The sequence below is a fragment of the Cydia pomonella genome, chromosome 1 (genome assembly GCF_033807575.1).
Source record: "Cydia pomonella isolate Wapato2018A chromosome 1, ilCydPomo1, whole genome shotgun sequence".
In the NCBI taxonomy this organism is placed as follows: Eukaryota; Metazoa; Arthropoda; class Insecta; order Lepidoptera; family Tortricidae; genus Cydia; species Cydia pomonella.
This window is the reverse complement of record NC_084703.1, coordinates 17,304,970-17,330,694: the sequence shown is the minus strand read 5'-3', so window position 1 is coordinate 17,330,694 and position 25,725 is coordinate 17,304,970. Positions and strand designations below refer to the sequence as shown.

At 35.5% G+C, this 25,725-nt stretch overlaps 2 protein-coding genes across 2 annotated transcripts; both read right to left on the bottom strand.

The window, feature by feature from the left end:
- Nucleotides 1-6,874: 6,874 nt before the first annotated feature.
- LOC133517060 (uncharacterized) lies at nucleotides 6,875-10,902 on the bottom strand. Its single transcript, XM_061850205.1, has 3 exons — nucleotides 9,682-10,902; nucleotides 9,119-9,369; nucleotides 6,875-8,109 (listed from the first exon to the last, which is right to left on the bottom strand). Exons 1-3 carry the CDS (start codon nucleotides 9,728-9,730, stop codon nucleotides 7,741-7,743), a joined length of 669 nt encoding a protein of 222 aa, XP_061706189.1. The 5' UTR covers nucleotides 9,731-10,902; the 3' UTR covers nucleotides 6,875-7,740.
- A 2,148-nt stretch (nucleotides 10,903-13,050) lies between these two features.
- LOC133529643 (uncharacterized) lies at nucleotides 13,051-14,879 on the bottom strand. The gene is made up of 3 exons (XM_061867408.1): nucleotides 14,753-14,879; nucleotides 13,832-14,082; nucleotides 13,051-13,492 (listed from the first exon to the last, which is right to left on the bottom strand). The coding sequence occupies exons 1-3, from the start codon at nucleotides 14,805-14,807 to the stop codon at nucleotides 13,091-13,093; spliced, it is 708 nt and encodes a 235-aa protein (XP_061723392.1). The 5' UTR covers nucleotides 14,808-14,879; the 3' UTR covers nucleotides 13,051-13,090.
- Between the last annotated feature and the right edge of the window lie 10,846 nt (nucleotides 14,880-25,725).

The window sequence follows — 25,725 nt, the reverse complement described above, 5'->3', positions numbered from 1 at the left end:
TCTGCGCACGCCCTAAGAATCACGAAGCTTTTCGGAGATAATTGTTTTTATAAGTACGAAAGTTTACCGAAAGTATACAAACGTAATTATGCCTTATGCCGCTATGTTTTTAAAATCTGGTAGCTAAGAATAAGAAAAATAGAATTTAGACTAACGTGACATGGTATGTACGGATTGTCAGAAGGTATGGTAGTTGTATGTATCCACTACCTACTACCAATGCATAGGAACATATAGGTATACCTATACTCGTATGTTCCTATGCATTTAGGGAGGTGTATTTATTTATTTAAATATGAAACAAACGGTCATACAAAAAATATTGTTACAGTTATATTTTCCATTTTTGTTAAACATAATTTTATATGGAAGCACGAAAAGTACCTATCTTCGTTTAGGTTTAAATAAAAAGTAAGAGGTTACAGAGAATTTGATAAATCAGTTTTACATTACAGTCAGTGAAAAGCACAATGAGAAACGTGTTCTACGTTTTTAACAATTTTTGAATAAGTATCGATAAACACGACATATACGAGATAATACTTTTAAATATTGACAGATCACGTTAAAATTTATATGCTACTAGTCAAAGAGCATATAATCACTACGTTTTACTACTAGTCTTGAATATTGTTTTCAATGAACTTATGGTACAGTTAAAAATATTTAGGTATACTAACTTTTATGCTAGGTTGATATCTATCTTGTGTGTATGGCACGTTTGAAATTTTAATACGGAATACAATAATAAGATCCCGAATAAACTTTCAAACATTATAATTAATCCTCCTTTTATTTTATACAGTATATGAAATAATAGTCCATTTATATATTTTTTTATATATATAAACGTTTTTATGCAGAACATTTTCTATAAATAAAATAGTACATTGTGCAACGAGGGGAGTAAGTGAAATGTTGGCTACGAGGGTGGTAATTCCCGATTAAAGACCCGAGTTTGCAATATTCTTACCCCCGGAGTTACACACAATGTTTTTTATCACACTTGCGAAGAAAAAACTAAATTTTAAGCAAAATAATTCTTAAATACGGTGTCATATCAAACTTTCGTCCGCCATATTGTAATTTTTTGGCAGGTGAGGCATCAAAGGCACAGACCTATTCGGCATGCAGCCACGATTGAAAAAATATTTTATACGACTGTTAAATTAATCAAATTAATAATTTTAAACATAAACAACAATATTAAATTATACACGTCAGTATTTTAAAAGTAAAACTCATTTATGCTACTTGGTTTGTATGAATAAGTGACATAATTAAAGGAAAAAGCTATAACTAGCCCTAGGGAGTTATAGCTTTTTTTTCACAATCCATAACTCCCGCCGGAACAAAATAGGCGTTTGTCCTTCAGCATACCTGCATGAAATAAGATATATTTTTCGAGCAAGTGTGATGAAATAGTACATTGTGCAACGAGGGGGGTAAGTGAAATTTTGGAAGCGAGGGTGGTAATTCCCGACAGCCGCAGGCTGCAGGGAATTAAACACCCGAGCTTGCAATATTCTTACCCCCGGAGTTGCACACATGTTTTTCAGCACACTTGCGAAGAAAAAACTAAATTTTAAGCGGAATTATTCTTAAATACGGTGACATATCAAATATTCGTCCGCCATATTGTCATTTGTTGACAGGTTAGGCATCTAAGGCACAGACATATTCCGCATTCAGCCACGATTTTAAATGATGTCAAAATATTTTTAAACATAAAATAAAATTATTAACGGCAGTATATTTTTAAACTAAGCCTCATTTACGCTACTTGGTTTGTATGAATTAGTGACATAATTTAAAAAAGTTATAACTCCCTAGGGAGTTCTAGTTTTTTTTTTCACATCCATAACTCCCGCGGGATCAATATAGGCCTTTGTCCTTCAATACACATGCATGGAATAAGATCTTTTTGGAGCGAGTGTGATGAAAATTTTAACAACAAATTGTGTTGGAGTTTTTTCCCGACAGATGTCTAGTCTATACATGGTGCGTCATAATATCTTTAATTTATAAATTGTCAGGAGGACACCACCCCTGGTTAAAATAACAGAGCCTTTGACGAAGATGCATTGTCATGGACAGAACTCGAGCGCTGCCTCCACCCGTCATGGACGTAAAAGAGAACCTAAATGTAAAGTAAATACTCGACATTTATTGTCGATTTGATCCGTGACATTCGTAGTGGAGTGCCTCAGGAAGTACTATGCTTCTACAAACAAGAATTGGTTCATGGATTAATACGTTTAGAGTCGACTTTACGGTAGCAACCTCTGAATTAATAAAGGCATATTGTCTCCTCGTCACCGGAATACGGCCCACGCTGCCCTTTAATAATTGTTGTACTCTTGAACGGTAACGTCGCTTATGCGATACCATCGATTCTTCAAATATGGGGGGATGAACATACACATATTTATATTACAAGAAGTTTTTTTTAATTACCTACCTACTAAAAACTATTTAGTTTTATAATAAATAAGTACATACATTTCTTCCACGTTATTAACAAAATGGAATGGTACACTCGTGTCGACGCAACTTTACGACTCGGGCATTATGATGAAATTTCCAATGAGTTTTTAGGGTTCCGTACCCAAAGGGCCAAACGGGACCCTAGTAGTACTGAGACTCCGTTGGCCGTCCGTCCGTCACCAGGACGTATCTCATGAACCGTGATACTTAGCCAGTTGAAATGTCTACAGATTATGTATTTCTGTTGCCGCTATAAAGACGCAAATACTAAAAACAGCTTCCATACAAAAAAGTGATTTTTAGATAATAGTACGGAACCCTTTCGTGCGCGAGTCCGACTCGCACTTGGCGGGTTTTTACATTAAATATAATATATGTATTTTTTAAGTATTTTCTTAACATTCTTAAGTTCGAAAGAAATGCTGCCACACTAATGAGCTTGACATAAGTGTTCAAATAATAGCTGTACAATGTACAATGTAAGTGACCCGCGACATGTCAATTTTATTAAGTGGGTATCTTATCTAGCGTGTATAGATAACCATTAGGTAATACCACCGTAATACCAATACCGTAATATTAGGTAATACTAATTTGTAGTGGTAAATGTAAACTGCTAAATTCCCTTAACCCTAAGTGAAACAAAAAGACTGCAGCAGGACGTCTTTATACCACAACTGCACGCAGTCCGCCCGCTACACTAAAACGGAACGCGAGGATATACATTGATTTACTTTGGGTTAAGAATTTGTTATTGTATGCCATATGGGTCGGGGCTGCGCAAGCGGTGGGGTTTTTTCTCTTACGACGAATACAACGATCGTTAAACAATGGGACACATGCGCGGTTCGGTGATTGCATCTGTGACCTGCTTGTGGGCTTCAGCCCACTTATCTACTAACAAATTCTTCAATCTGCAGCTTTAATAAATAACAATGGGAAATTATGTTTGTAATGCACACCTTAACCACAAACTGTTAAAATATTATATATTATAATTATTATTTCCAGTCATTGCTTACTTAGACAGCGACTTTACCTGCCGAATTATGTGGCCGACTAAATAGATATGTATACGTGATGGAATTAACACAATTATGGTCATCTAAATGTACATACTTAAAAAAAAAAAATAGAAATCAAACAACATTTTAGACTCTAGGAGATGTTCAGATCAGGGACAAATATAAATAATTAATATATATTTTATATTAGTTATAGTATTCATCTGTATATATCCATTATGTATATTGTTATTGTCAATAAATAGATTTATTAATAATTATTGTAAAAATAAACTTTAATTCAATTCTGGTATTTGAAACCCCATACTCGTTTGAGACGACACCACGCACCATAGTGCTAAAGCAAAATAAAATCATCTACACGGTTCAATTAAAACACGTAACTTTACGGGAGAAACCCTATAATTGTCTAATATTTATTTATACTTACCACTTTGTCGATGTGATTGAAATAATGAATAGAATCAGGTGTCTTCTTTGCGGACATCATAAGCAATGAACATAAAAACCTACTGTTAATGTAAAAATAATAAAAATATACATGTTTCATATTTTAACACTTACCTCTTCATCATCATAACACTTTTTTTTTAATATTGAAAAACCGTTCTTAATAAGTTGTCTGAATGGAACGGAATAGCTGTCGAAACGCTTGTCAAAGCAGAGGCGTTTTTCTTACTGCAAGCATGTTTTAAGCTGCAATGGGGCCCCCACATAAATATTCTCGCAGGCAAACTTAGTTCTGCAGCATTTGCAGTATGCAAAATCCGTCACTTAACGGACGAAAAAACAGCTAGATTGGTGTATTTTAGCTACTTTCATAGTGTGATGTCATACGGCATCTTGCTTTGGGGTAATGCTGCTGAAATCAATACCATTTTTGTACTGCAAAAGCGCGCCATTCGTTCAATTTATAAAATGAAGGTTAGAGATTCTCTTAGAAATAAGTTTAAGGATATTAATATACTTACTGTATACTGCCAATACATTTATGCAAATATTGTTTATGTTCATAAGCATATCAATAACTTCAAGAGAAATTGTGACATACATAATATTAACACAAGAAACAAGGACAAGTTAGCAATACCAACCACACGGCTGCAAAAAATCAAAAATTCTTTTAAAGGTAATTGTGTACGATTTTACAATAAACTGCCAAATAATATAACTAATCTTCCAATGAATAGATTTAAGAAATACATTAAAAGTAAATTAATTTGTAAATCTTATTATAGCATCAAAGATTATATTAATGACAAAACTGCTTGGGACTGAGTTAACATCTGATTTTTATTTTTATATTGTTTTTTTTTTATTATTCTTCGGGTTGACTTTTATTCTCTTGTTTATATGTAATTTTTGACATTGATTAATTGTTACCAATTGTTATTATTTATTTCTTATTTAAAATCCAATGAATGTTTGTTATATATAGATATATTTTATTTTTTGTACCTATACTGACTTGTCAAAAGTGCTTATTTTTAAGCCTACTTGAATAAACGATTTTTGAAGTTGAAGAAGTTGAAGTTAAGTTTTCAAATGCAATATTCGATATTGTTTTTGTACAATTTAAATGTACGATACACAAATAATTGTAAATAACGATACTGAGGCAATAGTAGTACAATGTTTTATATTTATAATTGTTTCTGTCTTATAGTCTATAGAACATGCATTAAAAAAATTACTTGTTGTATTATTATTTTTTCGCAACTTTATTAAAAAACGTCGTTCGATACGAATGCGGAAATGTCATTCTTCAAGTAATGACATATGTACTTTTCGCACTAGCATCGAAATGTACTATTGTTTTAAGTAATTGAAATATGTAATTACCGACGCCAAATGTCATCTTTCTAGTACTAACGATCTCTGAACCGCAGACGAACAGATAGACGGCGAAACTTGCTCGCTATGGAGCCCTAAAAAATAGAAAATATTGTTGTAAGAATCATGGCATTCCAAAACTCGCAACCGATTGTTAGCCTCTGTCTCTTTAGGTTTTATTTATGGAAATTATATGTTTGGTTAGCTACCTACTACCTATTACATTTTTGTATTAGGTACCTACAAATCATGATATGATGAATGTCACTTAAATAATTGGTGGATTAAGTAATTGGGTGAAAGTATTTTCAGCTTCGATATTTTATTTAGAACTAGGTTTGTAGTGTTTAAATTATAAAATGTTAGGTACCTACCTTCTCATTCAACGACATAGTTTATTGATTGAGATTGACATGTGACATAAAAGTTGCTCTAAGTATACAATAGAGTATGCTCAAGCAAGACCCATTTTTGCTTCTGTTTAATCCTATCTAGAATGGAGTAGGTACCTACCTACCTACATCTTTATAGGAGCTCTTTTGTCTAGAGACTGAACGGATGCCCGCAGAGTTAATCGACTTCGAGCTACCGAGTATAATCCTTACAGAGCTGGTAATATCACAAGTTCACCGGACGTTTAATGAATATCGCATTATCAATATTCCTTGAAAACTTGGAGACGAGTCAGCCCCAGGGCGCGACGCTGGCTCAACGTCGTCGGCACGCCCCGCGGAATCTACTTAGCGCCCAATCGATACCTTATTCAGGTACCTACCTATCCTATTACAACTGCGAACAGTGCGAACTATGTTCTCTTGTACGCATCTGTAGTCGTCTTTTTACGCGACTGCGATGCAAAGGAGGGTAATGTATTTTTTGAGGGTATGAAATGCCGAATTGTCATCATGTTTCTTGCGTGAAGGGAAACACAAACATGACATTTCCGGCCTTCTTATTTATTTAGTTAAATTTTCATTACATATTGTCAATTTATGTAAAATTTTAAATACCTAGTATATTGTTTTTCTGCAATAGGTCAGGTAAACAATCCGTGTTGCCCGCTGCCAAAAACAAAATGCCAATAAGTTACGTCTCTTACGGTCGGTCTCGACTCGACTCTCGTGTGGCTCTACGGACGGAATTTGGCCGTATTCGACTTTCCGCCGGTGCGGTGCGGCAGTTAAATGTTAAGCTTATCGTGCCTACTGCATATGTACATAAGTTTCTACAAGAGGTATGGTAAAACATATTAATAATAAGTATAAAACTTGCTTATAACTTAATACTTGTTACGCTTAAATCTTATTACAAATCAGTTTTTTCAAAGTAAAATTTATCATAAATGGGTTTTTATTTATGTATCGAGTGAACACTCTAAGCTTACTTATTTTTCTATCTTTTGTCTTACCCCCAGCGCGTAGGTTGTTTTTCTATGTTCCCGTGTAAGTAATAAATACATAATTGTTTCCCGATATTCTTGCTTCATATAAATAATCCCGGGCTACGCTACTGCCTACCCGTACCGCACTGAATGGCAGGTACACAGCGCTTTAGTTGGCCATAGTGACAGTGCTGCGCAATGTTAACATATCTGCTTCGTTACAACATTTTATAGATGGAACATTTCAAGTCCTTGATATCTATATCAATTGGGAATTAATTATCTGTTAAGTACCTATCTGAACTTAAATGGATGAATAATATTTGTTGTGTTTGCGTGCATGAACAATTACGATAATAAAAAGTTTGTCGATACAACGATAATATTTTTATTATCTTCACGCACTGGGGCGTGTCATCAGGCAGTCCGCCCGTTCAGCCAGCGCACTCAGGATGCTGTTGGTGCTACCACGTACACGGTTCATTAGCGAGGCCGATCTGCTGCGCAAGATGGCGTGGAATCCCGGCACGCCCGCCGCCGCGAACATGCCGGACGCACTGCAGTAACGTGGTAGACCCATCAGCACCCTGACCGCATTATTATATTGCACTCGCAATACGTTACCTCTAGGTGTAACTGACCCATAGTGTACACGAGTAGAATGACTAGCAGTATGCCTTTTTACGCTCTCACTACATCGTGCAAAACGACGGGCGGGCCAGCATATACAGCGGACTGCCAACGCTAGGTGCTCTCTTTCCATCTCAAGATCATCAGTTAGCAACTCCGTGACCCAGTGACCTGAGTACTTGAATTTTTGGACTCTTTTAGTGAGGAACCGTCCAGCATTAATATCATTGACGGAAAGTAGGTATATGACACGTAACGTAATGCACTGGCAGTACGTTTGGGTTTAGCGCTGCCGCATCGAAAGTGTTAAATGCATTGTAAGAAGGCAATCATATGTATGTATACTATTATTTACCAGTGATATTACTTAGGTACCTACCTGATTTACATAATATCTGGCGCGAGATCCATAAAATCACCATCTCGGTGTTGAATGTTGGGTCCTCTGAGTTTTGTGTTAAGAGATTCACTCATTTCCTTCCCAACGTCGATCGGAGGTTTTAGTGGCTTCTGCAGATATGTGTTTACAATATGTTGTCTTCTGGCATCGACCAGTTGGCGACGATAGTTGTCCATCACTGATGGTGGTATTGCCATCGACCCGGCCGCCTGGCAACTTTCGCCAATTGCGATTCTCGAAACATTTCTTATTTTGTCCTGAGTCATTATTTCACTATCATATTTTGACAACTCATCCATGAAAAGAAAGAGTTCCTGGCACATTCTTTGAAGATTTGTCAAATTCCGTATCAACTAGAATTTTTCAAAATTGTTTAAGTAAGGTCAGGTGGGGTAATAGAAACATAGAAGTAAGCTCGACCTTCACTGATCTGCTTACAGATAAAACTTATATTTAAAAGAATACGGTAGCTGAGATTTAAATATTTTTGGTGAATATATCCGTCTCGCTAACGGGAGCGGCTCCTAAAACAAGTGCGATAAGGACAACGTCAGATTAGGCAAAAAATCCTGCGTAAAAATCTCAAAAAACGTTGTTTCGTACTCGACTCTTTCCTCCTCCAAAACTTTTTAGGCTGATTGATTTCAGTTATGAATGCTTCTCTTTGCGGCCTGGTAAATTAGGCCGTTTTTGCGAATATTTGAATTGCACTAACGCCATAAGAAACAAAAATATCAAAAAAATCTAAACAGTCCAACACAGATATTAATAATAATAATAATTTGTGTTGAAAAAAAATCATTGCTCTAGCTTCAATATTTTTTTCATATTTCTTAGACCCATAGTTCAAAAGTTATGAGCGAGGACACATTTTTCTTATTTTGAAGCCATTAAATATTTCCGAAAACTTTCACCTTATCAAAAAAATGGTTGGTGAAGAACCTTAGTTTGCGTTAACTTAGAAGTTTTTTTTTTCACATCTTCAAGGGACCTTAGGCCTGAGTATATGCTTTTTAATTTCAACTCGATACCTCCACGCGTTCCTGAGATAAAGGGCCTTGACAGTCTCGAGATCGACACTGCAATGTTTTTAACTTTTAAATTTTTGACTGGCCTTAAACTACGCACTTCGTGACTCATTTTTTAACCGGCAAAGTCGACTTTGCCGTCCAATTTTGAGAAAAGTAACTTACCTCCGATCTATTCTGTGTCAAAAATAAGCAATTAACGAATTCATACTATAACGGATAATTAATACGACGCATAGTGAAGGCCGTGTATGCACATTTTTTTTCCATTAGCTTACCTATCTGTCGCTCTTATCTCATCCAAATTACATTTATAATTATAACTTATAGTTACCTGAGTGGTTGTCCGTGTGCTAAACTTTTGTTGACTTCGCATAGACAGTCGAATCATTTGTGCCATTTTCACGCGTATAAGATATACTTTTTCTCCAATGCCAAAAGTTTTGTACTTCCCGAAGTTGTCTTTTAAACCCCATACTGTTTCTGCTTTACGCACGAGATCAGAGACTAATATTCGACTTATATCTATGAGAAGACTCTTATCTTTATAGCGGCCCATCCATGATTCGTGGCCTTCCAGCAAGACTGGAAGCAAATAATGAGTAGGTACTGTAGGTAGTAATTTAAAGGAGGTTTGGGTAATATTTGTGAAGAACCTTCTGAATGGTTCTTCATAGATAATCTCCCCCTCTTTAAGTATTTATATTATAACGATTTGGAACATTTCGACAGCGTAAAATATGGTCTTTGATCTGGGATAGCAAATTGTCCATACAAAAAGTCAGCGTCGAAGAGCGCACAATGAATGTAAGTGTGAAAGTGGCTTAGGTACACACACTAATTAAGTAATTACCTACCAACCTACTAATTTAGATCAATACGTATTTAGATACATACATAATAAAAGAAAAGCCGAACAGATTAATCGCGCGTCACTAGTCAACATGTCTTACATGATAAAATGACAAAGATTTTTATTAACCGGAGGTTCGTTATTATTTTTAATTAGGTAGTAGGTAGCTATATTTGCTGTTGCAATATAAAACAATAATTACCCATGTTGTGAACGTTTATTAGTAATAATTGATAAGAAACTAACAACTAGGTACCTATACATGTATTGGCAAGTAAGAATGTACTTACGATAGGTATGATCAGCATATTTGGTTTTTAGATTTTGTAGTTCACAATTTCATACGGTATTTACGATGTCAGGGAGTATTGGGATCCTCGGTGTTGACAAATTAACATCAGTACTAGCTAGCATGTAGGCATTACTTTCTCTACACTACTTTGAAAAGTGTTTCAAATCTAAATCACATCTAAGATGACCACTATGATCAGGCACGCGCACGAGTTCCTAGGGTGTTCGAACACGCAGACGTTTTTAGACCCTAGGTACCGGTGTTACTGCTACTGCAAACAGTATAAAATAAACTACGACGAATTTCTGGAAAATAAAATGTAAACTTGAAGATAAAACTAATAGATACTTGGTACAAAATACAAACTAATAATTTATATTTAATAATAATTTGCTACAGTTATCGACATGCTAAAGTCTTCCTGGATCCTCCTCCAGTCCCCATGCAACATCTCCAGCATCTCCTGAGGATGCTATGAAGAGAGGGAAACAGGTCGCTCATACTCGATACTCGCTAAGTAATATGAAAATGAAGACAAATGCTAACGGGGGTATTGGGAGCGTGCACGTGGCAGCGCCGCTTACCGTTCGCAACTACTGGAGAGCTGTCAAATAATGAGCTCAACAAAATAAAGATTATCTTTAAAAATGTTTACTATAATACAGTTACCAATGTGCGTAATCTTTTCGTTTTTAATGTTAAAAACACTTGACTTTTGCTTTATTGAAAATAGTCAGAATTATCTGTGTATTTTATATTATTCGGTTAATTTTCTTCGTCGTTGTATCGTTACAAATTCAATGAAAAAAATTATGTTTCATTATGTTTTGATGGCCCACTTCGTGATCCTCTTCCTGGGGATACTTATGATGCTTTCAAGTATAAAAGTTTTGCCCTTCTTCACAGGTTTTAATCAACTCATTTTATGTTAAAACCATAGATTAATGTATAATATAAATAACAGAGGGCCCAGGTGGGTTTGGGTTGATATGACGGCGCACGGCATGGGAGAGCTAGTCAGTAACAATTTTTTCCAATATTTTGCCAAACTGACACAATTTGGAAATAGGTCTATATTTTTCTATATGTTGACTTACATTGCCTTTGGGGATAGGTGTAATCCATGCCTTTTTCCAGATTTGTGGAAAACGCCCCTCATTAATTGATTGCACGAAAATTCTTGTAAGGGGAACTACTAGTGTATTAGCGCATTTCCTTATTAATAAAGGGTGTATTTTATCGGGCCCAGCTCCCTTGTTTACATCGACTGATTTCAAATATTTTAAAACCAAGTCACTTGATAACTTAATAGTTCTGAATTTATACATATAACTTGAAACATATCTTTAAACCATAAGTTTTAAACAAAAAAATATTTTGCGATTCGGAAAACATGACAAATTATGATCGAAAAAGTATAAATATCGATTATTTATTAATTTATAAAAGTATAAATCATCCTGAAATACTTTTTAATCAAATATAGACTAAATTACAAATATCTACGTATTTATAAGTATGCTTTTATAAGTCTTAACACATGCGCACCATATCTACGGACTCAAATTACATGCACCGCGTGCAAACACTTATAAAATCATAATATTTAACATTAAATGAAATCAATTGTTAAAAGACATTAGAGATATCTGATTTACGTAGGTACATAACAAAGGTTTACTATCAAATATGAGTCATAAAAGTGTCTTGAATCTCATTTGTTTCGGGAAATTACCATACGGACTTATTTTGAAATTCGCAATCAATAATTTATCCATTTATCTAAATAATCTTTTATAAGTACATAACGGCAGAGGCAGGCCAAAAACGAGATGGCGAGACGACCTGGACTCATTTTGTGGCGACTGGCGTGAGCATGCACAAAGACGTGACGCTCGTGACGAGTGGCGGAAGACAAGGGAGGCCTTTGCCCAGCAGTGGGACACAATGTAGGCTAATAAAATTACAAAAATTAAAAAACGATTTAATAAGAAGGGCATCAATTACCCTACTTTCGGTAAATTACCCTATTCAACATACTGGTCATACTCCTGTTCCGCAGAAATTTAAATTGAAATATCGTGATTTTACGTACGATAACATGATAATTGATGAACTTACCTATGAAAAGTTATCCCATCTTATTTTTTCGTCCGATCTGTATAATAGGGTTGTTTCCATCTACAAATCTTAGGGCAGAATTGTATCCCAATAAATTCTTTTGGATTATAAGAACATGTTAAACTACTTTTAGGGGACCTGTAATGACCATATTTTTGTAAATAGTGAATTTAAAATATCTTTTGGCACACGTCACGTGACCAATTCGAAACATCATTGAAGCTTCTGATGACATCACAACTCTCGGATTGACACTGTTGACAGTTAGGCGATAAACAACAAATGACAAATATCAGTTGACAGTTCGTATCTTCTACATGTGTATGTAGTTATGTGTCAAACCGTAAACTGTGACGTCACACAATTTTCAAAGAGCGTTTTGGGCGCGAAATCATCTGTTAAAATATATATTGTTAATTTAACATATTTAAAGCCATTTTTAGTATAAAAGTTGAATTTTAGGGCAACTTTTAGTTAATATAGAACGTAATACGAACGTTTCAAAAAATTGGAAACAACCCTATTCTTACAACACTTGACCACGCATGTCGGCATATTTTATATTTATCTTCCACCAATTTACTCAAATGACATGTCGATCAGACTGACGGCAAATTGGTGGATGAGGGCATAGAGATAACTGTCAATGTCTGTGTGTCACGCGTAAATACTAGGAAATTGGTGGATGATGGAATCCTAGTTGTGTTTTACCGATACTACGTCCGCAGAATTATTAGTCCAAGGTTTCGTCCAGTATTATTGCAGTTTACCATTTATCAGCGATCGTGACCTATGTTTATCGTAAATATGATTTTAAAGCAAAAAACGTGAACAAAATAGGTAACGGAATAGTATAGGAATTGACAGAAACACACGTAGGATTTTTGCCATATTTGGCCACATCAAGCGCTGTGCTCGTTCCGGATTCCCCCACCACCCGCTTTGCACGCTTCCAACTTCCAATAAAAGTGAGGATTGTGTCCATGGCGAGAAACTAATAGACAAATGAATGTTACTGTTTAATCATCAAAATTGGGCGATTACGACATAAAATCGGGCGCGAGGTTAACGAAATCCGCATCCGTTTGCTGGTTTGGGTACCCAGATGAAGTCGTGTATTTAAAATTGATTGATCGATTGAGTTCTGCATTAATATCTATAGGGGGTTTATTCTTCTTCGGTTGGTATTTTTCTCGGATGAGTTTTCTTCTGTTCTCGATAAGTTGAAGAGCTTGGTCCATAGCGCCCCGCCTCCTGTAGCCGTCTCTTGTGGGCACGAGTTCGCATGGCGGCCCCGCTACGTGGCAGTTATGTTTTTCGAACCTCGTCCAGTTTAATGGATTGCCTTCATTACTGATCTCTATATCAAATTCTATCAACTCGTCGTTCAGGACATATATACTCTGAGTGCGTCTTTGTAAAACTAATGCATTTCGTAACAACTAAAATATTTAAAGTGGTATTATGTGTGTGTTAGTAATTATATGTAAAATACTACTAATTTAATTTAAGTAGACTATGTTTGACATCAGGGAGTTGTTAAGCTAACAGTCTTAGGAATTACTTCTACAGAATACATAACTAAAATGGAATCGAATCTAATGATTATATCGCTGCGTGATAATCGCCTAAACATTCTGGCTCTATGCAGCATTATTGGTCGAAAGCTTTTCGTTTTCATTTTTTTCATAACCAAAACGATGATAGCCCTCTGATAGGGTTGCTTCAAATTACAAGAACAAGAGGTATGTATTTAAAAAGTAAAAAAATGTACTGCTTACCATTTCCACGGTATATCTTCTAATTCTCATCTGATTACGCAAATATGTTCTCAACATGGCTGCGAATCTCGCCCGTACGATGTAGACTCGCTCCCCTATAGCGAAACTTGCGTATGGAGAAAATACTCTCCTGTAAAGCCACACGGCCTCTCCTTTTCGAGCGAGATCATGGACTAGGTCGCGGCACATCTCTAATAACAGATTTTTAACTTCTGCCCGTTCCCTCCACGAATGGCATCTATGTAGTAAAACTGTAAGTTCGGTAGGAAAGTGTATCTAATAATGTTTACATGGTTAAACTGCATAGACTCCGACAACAGTCATTTTTCAGTTTCACCAACATGGCACTAACACTTCATACAAAAGTAGCGTAGCGTAGCAGTTGGCATGAAAACTTAGCGTGATCGGACTCTAGGTACAGTCACGTCTGAAAATATCAATACGGAAAAAGTGCCAAATATATGTATACACGACCTTATTGCACATATATTAAGGTAGTGTATACATATTTTTGGCACTGTATCCGTATCGATATTTTCAGACGTGACCGTACATGTTAACGTCACAACGTTTATTTTTAATAGTACATTACGATACAAGTGCGAAAAATAGGAAATTCGAAACGAGTAGCGATAAATTAAAACACGACCGAAGGGAGTGTTTTAAATCAACACGAGTTGCGAATTACCTATTCGCACATGTATCGTACAATGTTTTACAGTACATATGGCCCTTTAAATGTTCGACATAGTAACGTAATATGCTAATTTTCGCACTAGTGCGGTAAAGTAGCACCATATGTACTGTAAACATTATTTAGCATACTACTCCACGTAGACATTTTTATTGTAGCTTTCACAGTTTTCATGAAAATAACATAATTAGTTACATGGCTATTTCCTAACATAATGAGGTACTTACACAATAACAAAATACCTGAAATGACGTATCGAGCGTATGCATGAGCAGCCAACATGATTGGAATAATAAGAAATGTTTTACACGAGGTATTATTTTTCTATTATTTAAGTACCTACTACCATTTTTAACCTAAACCTTACATAATAAAGTTTAACGAGTCTTTGTGTTAGTGGATTTTTTATTGTTATATGCAAATAAGATTCGTCATTTAATGATCGATCTACGCATTAAGTGCGATAACTAGGTACTTCAGAAAAATTGTAAAGAAGAGAGAAATGTGGTCCAATCTTATCAAATCAAAATGACGTTTCCAGAGCTATTAGATTAAAGGTGACATTCGAATGGTGATTGCAGCAGCGTTAATAAGGTAATAACTTATCACTGATAAGGTGAAGGCGTCAAGTTCGTGTCATCCACGTTGACCCGCAGATTTGCCAAATCTAACCTTTAATAATATGACATTACGAGTTGAGGCACGCGTCTTCGTAAATGACACGATCTATATCAATGAAATTGACATATACAGTGGTGACCTCAACGCTGCCGCAGTAATTTATTTAAGGCGACGGTAGCGATGGGAAAATTTTCAGCTTGTGTCAAATACCCCATTTCACACAAGCGCACTTCATATACACACTACTTCACTTTACTGGGACAGGTCAATGACCCATCATGTTTCATTATGATAGCACTTTTAGTTAGTTTTAGGACGTTCCATTGAAAGAAGAAAGAGAAACAATACATTTATCTTTCTTTATCTGTTCATATCACACATGACGTATTTAAATAATCTAATTCATTTGATTGTTGACTGTTTTCTACTTAATATTGCTTTGTCGAGATACACGTTTTTAAAATTAAACCGAATAAAACCAGAGAAACGTGACGTATGCGTTTGCGTTAAGTCTCATTTAGTATGGGATTTAGATACAGCGCGCCAAGAACGTTTTGGAAACTCAAAATCCCATACAAAATTAGACTTTAAGCAAACGCGTACGTAACGTTACGCCATCGAATAAATTTACACTAGGGGTACAGATGTCTTTAAGTCAGATGTTAAACGTTATGCACTATACGGATTTTCATAAGGTGCAGAATAAATTCAATGAGAACTTAAATAAATAAAGTTTCGGTAGGGTGGAAATTTAATTTTGCCGGATATACTTAAGTATTCATTGTTTATTTCGCTATTAGAACGTAGAACGAGAGGTGCGTTGGTATAAGTGTTATAGGTATGTATGAGTCGCTTAACTTCAAACTCAGATAAATCTGTCAGATTTTGCGATTAGGGTACTAAGAAAAGGTAATAGGGTAGGTAGATATTTCCAAAGAGGGTCGAATGGTTTTATTTGAGTTAGAAGCTAAACGACACATATACATATACGATAAAATTTAATTGGTGATCAGGAACCAATTACTTATTCGAATTCGGTAATCGATGGTGATCACAGTATGTAGCTCTACTACAACTAAGTTCTTTTTTTATCAAACCAATATTTTCTTATAATAATAAAGTATTATTGACTAATAGAAAATGCCTTAAGTCCGCCATTTTGTTTATGTTTATTGTGCAATAAAGTTAAAAAGATCACTCGTGTTTCTGTCTGTCACGGCCGACACCTAATTTACTTTTTAAGTCGACCACGAGAGGCCTTTTTGGGGAGTAAATTACAGAAAAGAAAAGTGAAGATAGTTAAGGAAATAGGTAAAAATTTGTGTGGCCTCTTTTTCGCATAAAATGGATTGTCATATTTTCACATGGCATAAAGCTATTTCGCATAAATGTCATTATAATAAGGCTTCAATTCGCCGTAAAAACTGTGCTTGTAATATATTATGCGCATAATATTCTTTGGTCGTATACAAAAATGACTAATATCGGATTTTTATAACTTCAAACTTCATAATATTCAATGCGTTCATCTGTTCGACTAATGGTTAAATTCCTATGAATGAATGAAAATCAATTATTTCGAGCTATAAACTCATATAGTGTTAGTACATACAACAATTATTATTTATCTACCTATATATCTACCTATCAACGCCAACATGCCATCCTACTCCCTCAAACGAGCCAGTACGCGCAAAGCGAAAGAGATGATGGCTAAACATTCCAAAGTAAGGCAACCCAACCAGCCATCAAAAAATTACCTCTCAGATAAAATAACGGCCGCCGCAACCACAAAAAAATCTAGAATTGCAAACGAAACAGAATGCACGATAAATGAAATCACAAATGACACGATTACCGTTACACCGAAACTGACGAGTGATTTAAACAAATCAAGTAATGATCACGATAGTGAAACCGATCAAACTGACCAAACTTTGCCAACAATCCATCCATGGAAAATTTCAAAATCGTCAACGTCGCCGGCACAATCACAAAACATCTGTGAACAGGGCCACAGTAAATGACGCTTGTACTTGCGTTGGCTTTTAGGGTGGTTATTAGCTCCTTTTTTACGTCTCTCGTATGTGTTTTGTGGTTTAGAGTCTTTGATAGTTTAACCACTTTGTCTACTTTGTATTGCATTGGGGTGAATCTTTGATTGTCTTAGGCCGATTTCCGCGGTGAGTCTTCTAACGAGGTGCCAGGTTTTTTAGACGGGAGTGTGTGAAATTCATCCTTTGGACAGTTTCTTCCTATTTTAGCCTCCCTACATCATCAAGTGACTTAATTAGTTCATGGGTGGTGTGAGGTTCTCCTGTTTTTTGGATTTCTTTCCATTTCGCTTTAGTTTCTGAATTCACGAGTATAGTACTCACGGTAGCCTCGGGGTATTGTTTTCTTCGCAGTTGCTGTAGTATGTAGTAATTATTATACGTTGATTTTGTAATATTATGATTTGATCTGTAGGTGTAGCACGGACGCATTTTTATCACTTGTCACAAGTATGTAAGTGCGAAAGTGACAAGTGATAAAAATGCGACCGTGATTCAGCCGCTGAACCGTAATTGACATAATGCCAATTTTAATATAATTTTTAACACTAGTTAGAACAAATATGTCTTAACGTATGTAATAATTATTGCAGTGTATATTAGAGGAAGTGTAAATATACCCTATAACTATTATACCAAGAATAACATTATGTATGTCGTTGATTAGGTGATAATGATAACAAGTAGGTGATTCAGGGCCCGTACATTTCATGCCGTGGACGCAAAACTGACGTAATTCAACATACAGGAATATTTTTTTACAACACTACAAATTTATATAACTTATTACTTATTGACGCGCAGAAAAATAAATACTTGTTACGTAAAATACACTGTTTAGCATCAAAAATATGTATTATTTAATAAACTAATAATTTACTATTTAGTTGAGTGACAATAAGATGACAATCGCCGTTAGACGTTTCTTTACTGATTGTCAAGTATCTATATGAGTTAACTAACGAGGTTGACAACTGATTAATTATTACGAAAATACTAATTGGAATCATACTCTATGTAGCGTGACGTAATTTTTCCGTCAACGGCATGAAATGTACGGGCCCCTGGGGGATATAGTAGTATGTCTTATATTACGTTATTCAAAATTGCGATATATCAAACTATAATATACATATAAAAAATGTAGCGCACCCGGTATCCACCTAACGCAGTGGTCTAGATTTTTACTGTAGTTTTCCCAGTTGACCTTTCGAAAGTTCCCGTGGGGAGCCGGGTACGACGGGACCATAGGAATTTTGAGCCAGATTTCGAAAAGTATCAGCCTGTGCTTGCTATGTGTGAAAGTTTTGGATGATGCCTAGACAAGATGCAAATCGTTCAAGCTCCGTGGGCTAGCGTAGTTATCTGTCCCTATCACTGTTCCAAATTAGTGCGACAGAGATAGCTACGTTTCGTTCGCTATGGAGCGTTAACGATTGGCATCTTGTCTACACAGCCAGTTCGCGGAATCACAATCACAGCCTGTCATTACCACGGTCATAGAAGACTCGCATTTTGGTTTGAATGATAATTTTCTTAATTATAATCAACTAGAATGAGTCTTACAAGTTACAACAGTGAAAGTTTAATAAACACTCGTCAATAAAAAAATATTCTCGGTCGTTAGGAAGCTTTGATATCCTTAATTTTTTGGAATTATTTAAAAAAATTCAAAACACCATTATGTTAGGCGCCTTTACCTTCATATTACCAAAATAGTAAAGAGGTGATAGATTGAAAACTGTGCTGTGTAAAGTTATATTTAAACAAAAACAAAACTTCTTTTCTACACCGAAGACCTCAGCCTACTACGAATTACCACAAATAGCCTTCGAAAAGAAGCTGGGTGCTAACATATGTAGGTGTTGGTTATGCTTTTTCATTCGCGGTAACAGTATGAAAGCAGTAAACATTATATGAGCTTCAACCATTTTACTGAGTCTCCCCTTTGGCCGGCACAAGGGTAGGCTTGGGGCGAAGTAGGCATAGGGCGGAGCAACCGCGCCCCTTGCATCTTGCTATCCCTGTTTCACATTTAGCCATTTAGATATTGATTGGAGCTCTGAGATGCCTCCGCTGGTTACACAGTAAGTTAATAAAGATTTAGACACCTGTTAAAGTGCCGAATATTAGGCAAAAATCTTTTCACGTCAGCAGCTCGAACAAGGGTAATTTGCTGCTTAAAAACAGTGAGCAAAATCGCATTTTGCTCATCGAGTGAGACAAAATGACATTCAAGTGACCTTTAGATTCGAATGTCATTTCAACGTGCGGGGCCTAATACAAGTTATAAATATTTGGATTCTATTGTCTTTATCCCTTTCACGTCATTAGCAAAAAGAAAGAGACAAAAGTGCATACGTAATTCAACGGTATATTGACGGTTTATAATAGACCCCCAAAATAAGTCAGATCGCATCGTTCCAAAACACCCTACGAGTCTTCATTCGTAATAATTAATTAATGAAATAAAAGTTTAAAATTTAATAAAAACACCATATTTTACGTATTTTATTTTACAATAAAAACAATGAACTTATACAAACTACTTTTAACGATCTCTACTATAGTTGACAAATAGTAGTATCTGCAATTCGGACCGGATTTTACAAAGTTTTTTTTTTACAAAAAAAAAGTTGTCGATTGAACTGTCAATTGATGTTCGTTAATTCATTATTTTCGTATTATTTTATTGAAATTTCTTTCGTTTTGTTTTATTGCGGTAATTAAAGTTAATTGTTAGAATACCTTCAGAAAACATGAGTGAAATAGTGATCCGTCCGTCTGGATTACATTTTTTCAGGTTGTATTTTTTGATGGCTGACTGACGTGAAAAATTTTGTGTACTACACGAGATCAAAGTTATTTACATCTCGTGAGCTTTTGAGTCCCTTACTACGCTCAAGATTTTATTATAGAATCTTTCGCTTGCACGGGACTCAAAACAAACACTCGAAGAAATATCAAACTTTGCTCTCTTGTTGTACAAATAACTATTTCTTATGTTTGTCTTATTACGAGTACAACACTGTAAAATTTAGTACAAATAGGTCTCTTCCATCAGGATACGTTTTTCCGTTATTTAAAACACATGATGAGACATATTTAATCCATATGAGTGTTGAATATTTGTTCCCTTTGGACCTGTTTATTTCTAGGGAAACGCTAAAAAGATGAATAGCTTCCTAAGCTATTCATCTTTAGCGTTTTGGATTCTTAGAGTGATACCGATGAACCACGTAATTGGGCTGAATATTCCGTTCAGTAAGATCTGAACCGAACACTCATATTCGGCAAACTCATTCTTTCGGACCATTTCTATTGTAAAACCTTTTGAAATTCTAATTAGAGTATCTGGAACCATATGTAATTTATTAAAAAATAAACACTGGTGTATTTCTGTAAATACACGTCAGTCCTTACTAATACTGTCGCGAGCAGAGAAACGGAATCACTGACATGTTTGGTTTCACCGCTCAATAATTTTTCCATTTGTGTAAGTACTTGCCATCCTGAAAGCTATGGCTTATATATAACGTAAGTAAAAAAATATTTGTTTTAGTTTGATGACTGAAAAAAACCTTATTTTCTAAGAATAAACAAAATACACTTGGAATAATTTGTCATTTAATATAAAATTTCATTTTCTTAATTTTATTTGGATGACCAGTAACAGTAACAGATTTCATTAATTTCCCAAGATAATTTTATGTTTTTATTTTATTCCCATTCCGTTTTCAGAGTCTATTTAAACGTTGGGTAGTACAGGATCTTGCTTTCTAACCTTTTTTTTATAGTCCCACACGTGTTTTGTGTGAATGAAGTGCAAGGTAAAAGCTGGTCAGTCCACTATGACGATGCCAACTTCGGGGAAGTAGAGCTGGATGGTCTTTGTGGTATGGCAAGAGCCGTTTTTCTGCATCTGGCGGAACCCCTCGTCATAAAAACAAGCTTAAGAGACAGAAGGTGTTAGTGACGCACTTTGTCGCTGTCGATCTGCAGTCATGCCATAAAACCCCACCAGGCATAAAGAGTATCATATTCCTACCGTCAAAGAATTGCGTGTCCACATCATTAAATAACCTTCAGCATATCGTCCACAGCCGGTTGTTTCTTTGACGCTACACAGCAAAAAATGGTTTCGGGACTTTCAGGACCTCCACTACACTTGTTGTCTTCTATCACAGATACTTAAACACATGCAGGACGTCGTGAAATAAGAATAACTGGAGTCCCACGGGAAACGGTCAAAAATCTCGCGTTCTATCCCTGATATGCACCACTTGTAGCCAATTTCTGGCCCTTAAGTAAAGCTGACAAGTCTCTCATAACATCCCAAACACTTTGTAAACTGCTGGCTGGTTAAATCAAAAGTGGGTCAACGTCGAAATCCAGACGCAAGGTTACTGATGGAATAAAAACTACAGAATAACTACCTTAAGTAGGAAATTAATAATATCGATGAAAAACCTATTAAGATGTTTAAAAAACCTAGAAGCGGTAACACCAATTATTTAGAAAATTAAATCTGTTGTCAATTATTTAGAAAAGAAAATGTATTTTTCAAATATAAATCACTGTTATCCGAGCGTGTTTTTGTCTATTCGTACAAAACAGGCATTTTTTTCAGTTATCAAACCTGAAACGTTATGTAAGTTTCCTAAATTTCCAAGATCTTTTCCAACTTTCTGGATTTTTTCCGCAACTTGCACATATGTAGTCTTGACAAGTAACGTGGCAATCCGGAAATCCATATTAAAATGGACAGGTCTACGTATGTGACAAAGTTAGACCAAGCTAAGTTGGCAGCGATTTTGATAGCACAAACTGTGAAAGTGTTACTTATTTTAAACGACAAATTTCTGTGAAATTATAATGTTTAAAATAACACTTGCCCAGTCTGTATTATCAAAATCGCTGCCAACTTAGCTTGGTCTTACTCTAGATATTGTAACTTTAGGGAAGGTGTAAAAATTACAGAGAGGTTATTTATATTTCGGTATAACTGCAAGCATTAAGTGTAGGTAATTATAAATTGTTGATACAATGGTCGTTCTTTAAAAATTGGTTATCAACTACGTAGTACGATAGTATGGTTGGTAGGGGCAATGAGGTGCCTAAATATTTCACAAGTCGCAGGTGTCATTGAGTTCTATAGGTAGGGGGATAGTCCACTCTATTACCTTCGGCGTCCCTAAGTTATAATATACATAACCGCCATATGAATGAGAGGTTCAGGTCACGCTACTGGTAGCCAATACACAATAGGTAAGTATAGCGAGAATACTAGGCAAGATGCTTGACCGGAGTACGGGTGGGTAGGTTGGGGCTCTGTGCTCCCTTGATAACGCCGCTCGCTACGGACCGCCATTTACATTTAAATTGAACCCGCAGGGGCTGCACCGGATAATTTCCAAATGGATTAACCGTGTTCCGGACGTGCCGCCCACCCGCTTTCCCAATAAGGTACAGATAAAAGTGTTTTCAAAAGAAAATTGAAATGGGTAGGACGGCTACACTTACTATAATGATGGATCCGTTTATTTATAGCAGCTGATTTGGAAAATGTTTATAAAGGATCTATCAACTATTACTTTCGACGCATTTGTCTATCACTAAATTTGCCTCCATACGTATCGATTTATGAATTCCCACAAAGATTTCAGACTAATGGTAAAACTCGGATTCATTTTGAAAAACTCTAATAATTCAAAAATTTGAATATATGTTGAAAATTACAATGAAACTCAATAGTTTAGTCATTTGTTACGTAGTTCTCCTGAGACTTGGTTCTTTGTCGTAAAATTACGGTTTTTGCAGAATTATCGCTTATTCGTAAAACATCGCTGTGTTTGTTGTTTTACGAATAAACGTTATTAAAATGTATCTGAAGATGACCCAGGGGGTAAATAATGAAATACATGTTTTGAGTTTATTGTAATTTTTTTCATAGTTTCGATATCTGGCTATGCTATGCATAATGAAAAAAGAAATTTATCTCTGTATCTTGTATCATCATATCACCTATCATACTAATGTTCAAAATATGTGTCATTCTCAATCAAAAGGTAACTTATTGTCGGTATTTAGTTATAGCTACTAGCACATAGACCAAAACATGTTCTTTTATATGCAAAAAGAATCAGGCTTCTAAGTTTCGTACCTACTTATTTTAATAGGATTTTTTGAAAATGTATCATGCAAATATACAATTTTAAAGTTGGAAAGTTTAAAAGACCAAGTTCTAGTGCTAAGTTATGGAGATAGCGATTTTAAAAAGGGCTTTTATCATTTTATATAATTGAGATATTATAAAATAAAGCACGTAGGGTATCGAAACGTGAAATATAAAAAAAAATAGTTTTTAGGCCTTAAAATGAACAAGTTCTCGGCTAACTTATATTGTCCTTACACGTCTATAATGCAGGGATAATAATAAAAAACGTAACACTACTAAAATGTTAAAAAAACTTTTTTTTTAATTTTTAAAAACCAACATCGTTCTTATTAATTTTACATAAAATCAACGTAATCAGTTGTCAACAAGCATTGTACACTTATGCATAGAATTAACCAAAAAGTGCAAAAATAATACAAAATAATGTTGTTTTGTATTCAAAAAGCGTCTTTGAAATTTAGTATTTTGGATTAATCGTAACTTTACAGAAATAACAATTCCACATGCATATTTTTCTCAAAATGAAAGCTATAATTGCTTATGTCTGCTATAAATATTATGATACTAATACAATTCTGACTAAAAAAAAATCAAATTGGATAGAAGAAACTATAGTCTTCGTCAGTTACTAACTAATAATTCTGGGTTAAAGTTTAACTAAGTCTTAGGGTACCACATTGTCGCGTTATGAGATCATATTCAACAACACTTACATAATACAATGTTATTATACGTCAAATTTAATGTAAATTTCTCGATACATTGTATTTTTATGCATCTACTGCAGTAATGCAATCGACTGCAGCAGTATTGCAGCGTGACATTCAATAAAAAAAAACAGACTCATAAAATACACTCAGATTGTCGATCGTAACGTAAGGACGACCGACAATGAGGTACCCTAGTCATTAAACTTTAAGCGTGTTTTTTTTCAAGTTCCCGCTGAAAATTGCAACTTTGGAACAATACACACATGATTATTTTAAGTGTATAGAGACTGTTAGTGAACAAAACAAAATTTTGTCAATTTCGACTAGATTTATAAATTCATTGATATCTCGGAATCCATAAGCGATAATGTCCACCTTTTGATTGAGAATGACACATATCATTGACATTTTATAATTTTCAATTAGGTCTATGCATCAATAAAAAAAGATTATTAATGACTGGATGGGTACTAGCGCTAAATCTGGATTCAGTAAGTATTTTCTATTACAAGATGTTTATTTTTTCCGTAAAGGTTGACAGGACTTGTTTGATGTGGAACTTAATAAGCTTGAATGTCGCCTTGCACCATATTTGCATAGCCAACGTAGATTCAGGGCAAAACGCGTATTTTCCGCGTAAAATAATATTACAGTTGTTGGAAAACTTTCTCCTTAAGTATCCTTAAGTCTGGACTGTACGGTGGGTGTTCCAGATTTTCGACGTTATGCTCTTTAAAATACTCAATTGTCTGCCTAGCGGTGCGCTAGCTCGCATTATCGTGGTGCAGTATTATACGACGTCAGTTGTTTTTTCGGAACTCGCTGATAACTTCTGATAAACAAACATTGGTAGGTATACCAGTCAGCATTGACCGTTGTACGATCCTCTAGCACGGTGGTGGCAACGTGGCCACATTTCGCTACAAACGTGGCGACCATTTTTTTAAGTGCTCCGTGAGTGTATTACTTTGTTCGGTTTTGGCTCATCTTGGAACACCCAAACAGTCGACTGCTGTTTAGAATCCGAATCGTAGACCTATATCCAAGACTCGTCACCACTGATAATGTCGTAAACGTGTTTAGAGTTTCGTCGGTTGAATTTTCGTAGAGTTTTGCGACACCATCTAACACGAGCCGTTTTTAGGGTTCCGTAGCCAAATGTCAAAAAACGGAACCCTTATAGATTCGTCATGTCCGTCTGTCTGTCCGATTATGTCACAGCCCCTTTTTTTGGTTTTCACTGAGTAAATGTGGTATCCAGCGTGAGATCAATTTTTTTACACCTAAGTGGTCAATAAATGAAAAATATTTTGAACACTGGTCCCTGAAATACCCAATAAAGCTTCTATCTCACGGTATGTCGCGTGGCGAATTTCGACGATCAGTTGCCGTACAGCATCAATGTTCTCCTGAGTCACGACTGTTTTTGGTCGATCATCACGATGCCTATCACTAAAACTAGAAACGCCACGTTGAAATTCTAAAAACCAACGTTCCACAGTGCGGAGGCAAGGTGCTTCATTATTAAAACAGTAGTCAACACTTCAAAGCACTGAAGACGCGTTAAACCTCTTTTGAAGTTGTAAAACATTATCGCACGTAAATTTTCCTTCGAAATTTCCATTTTCACAACTGAC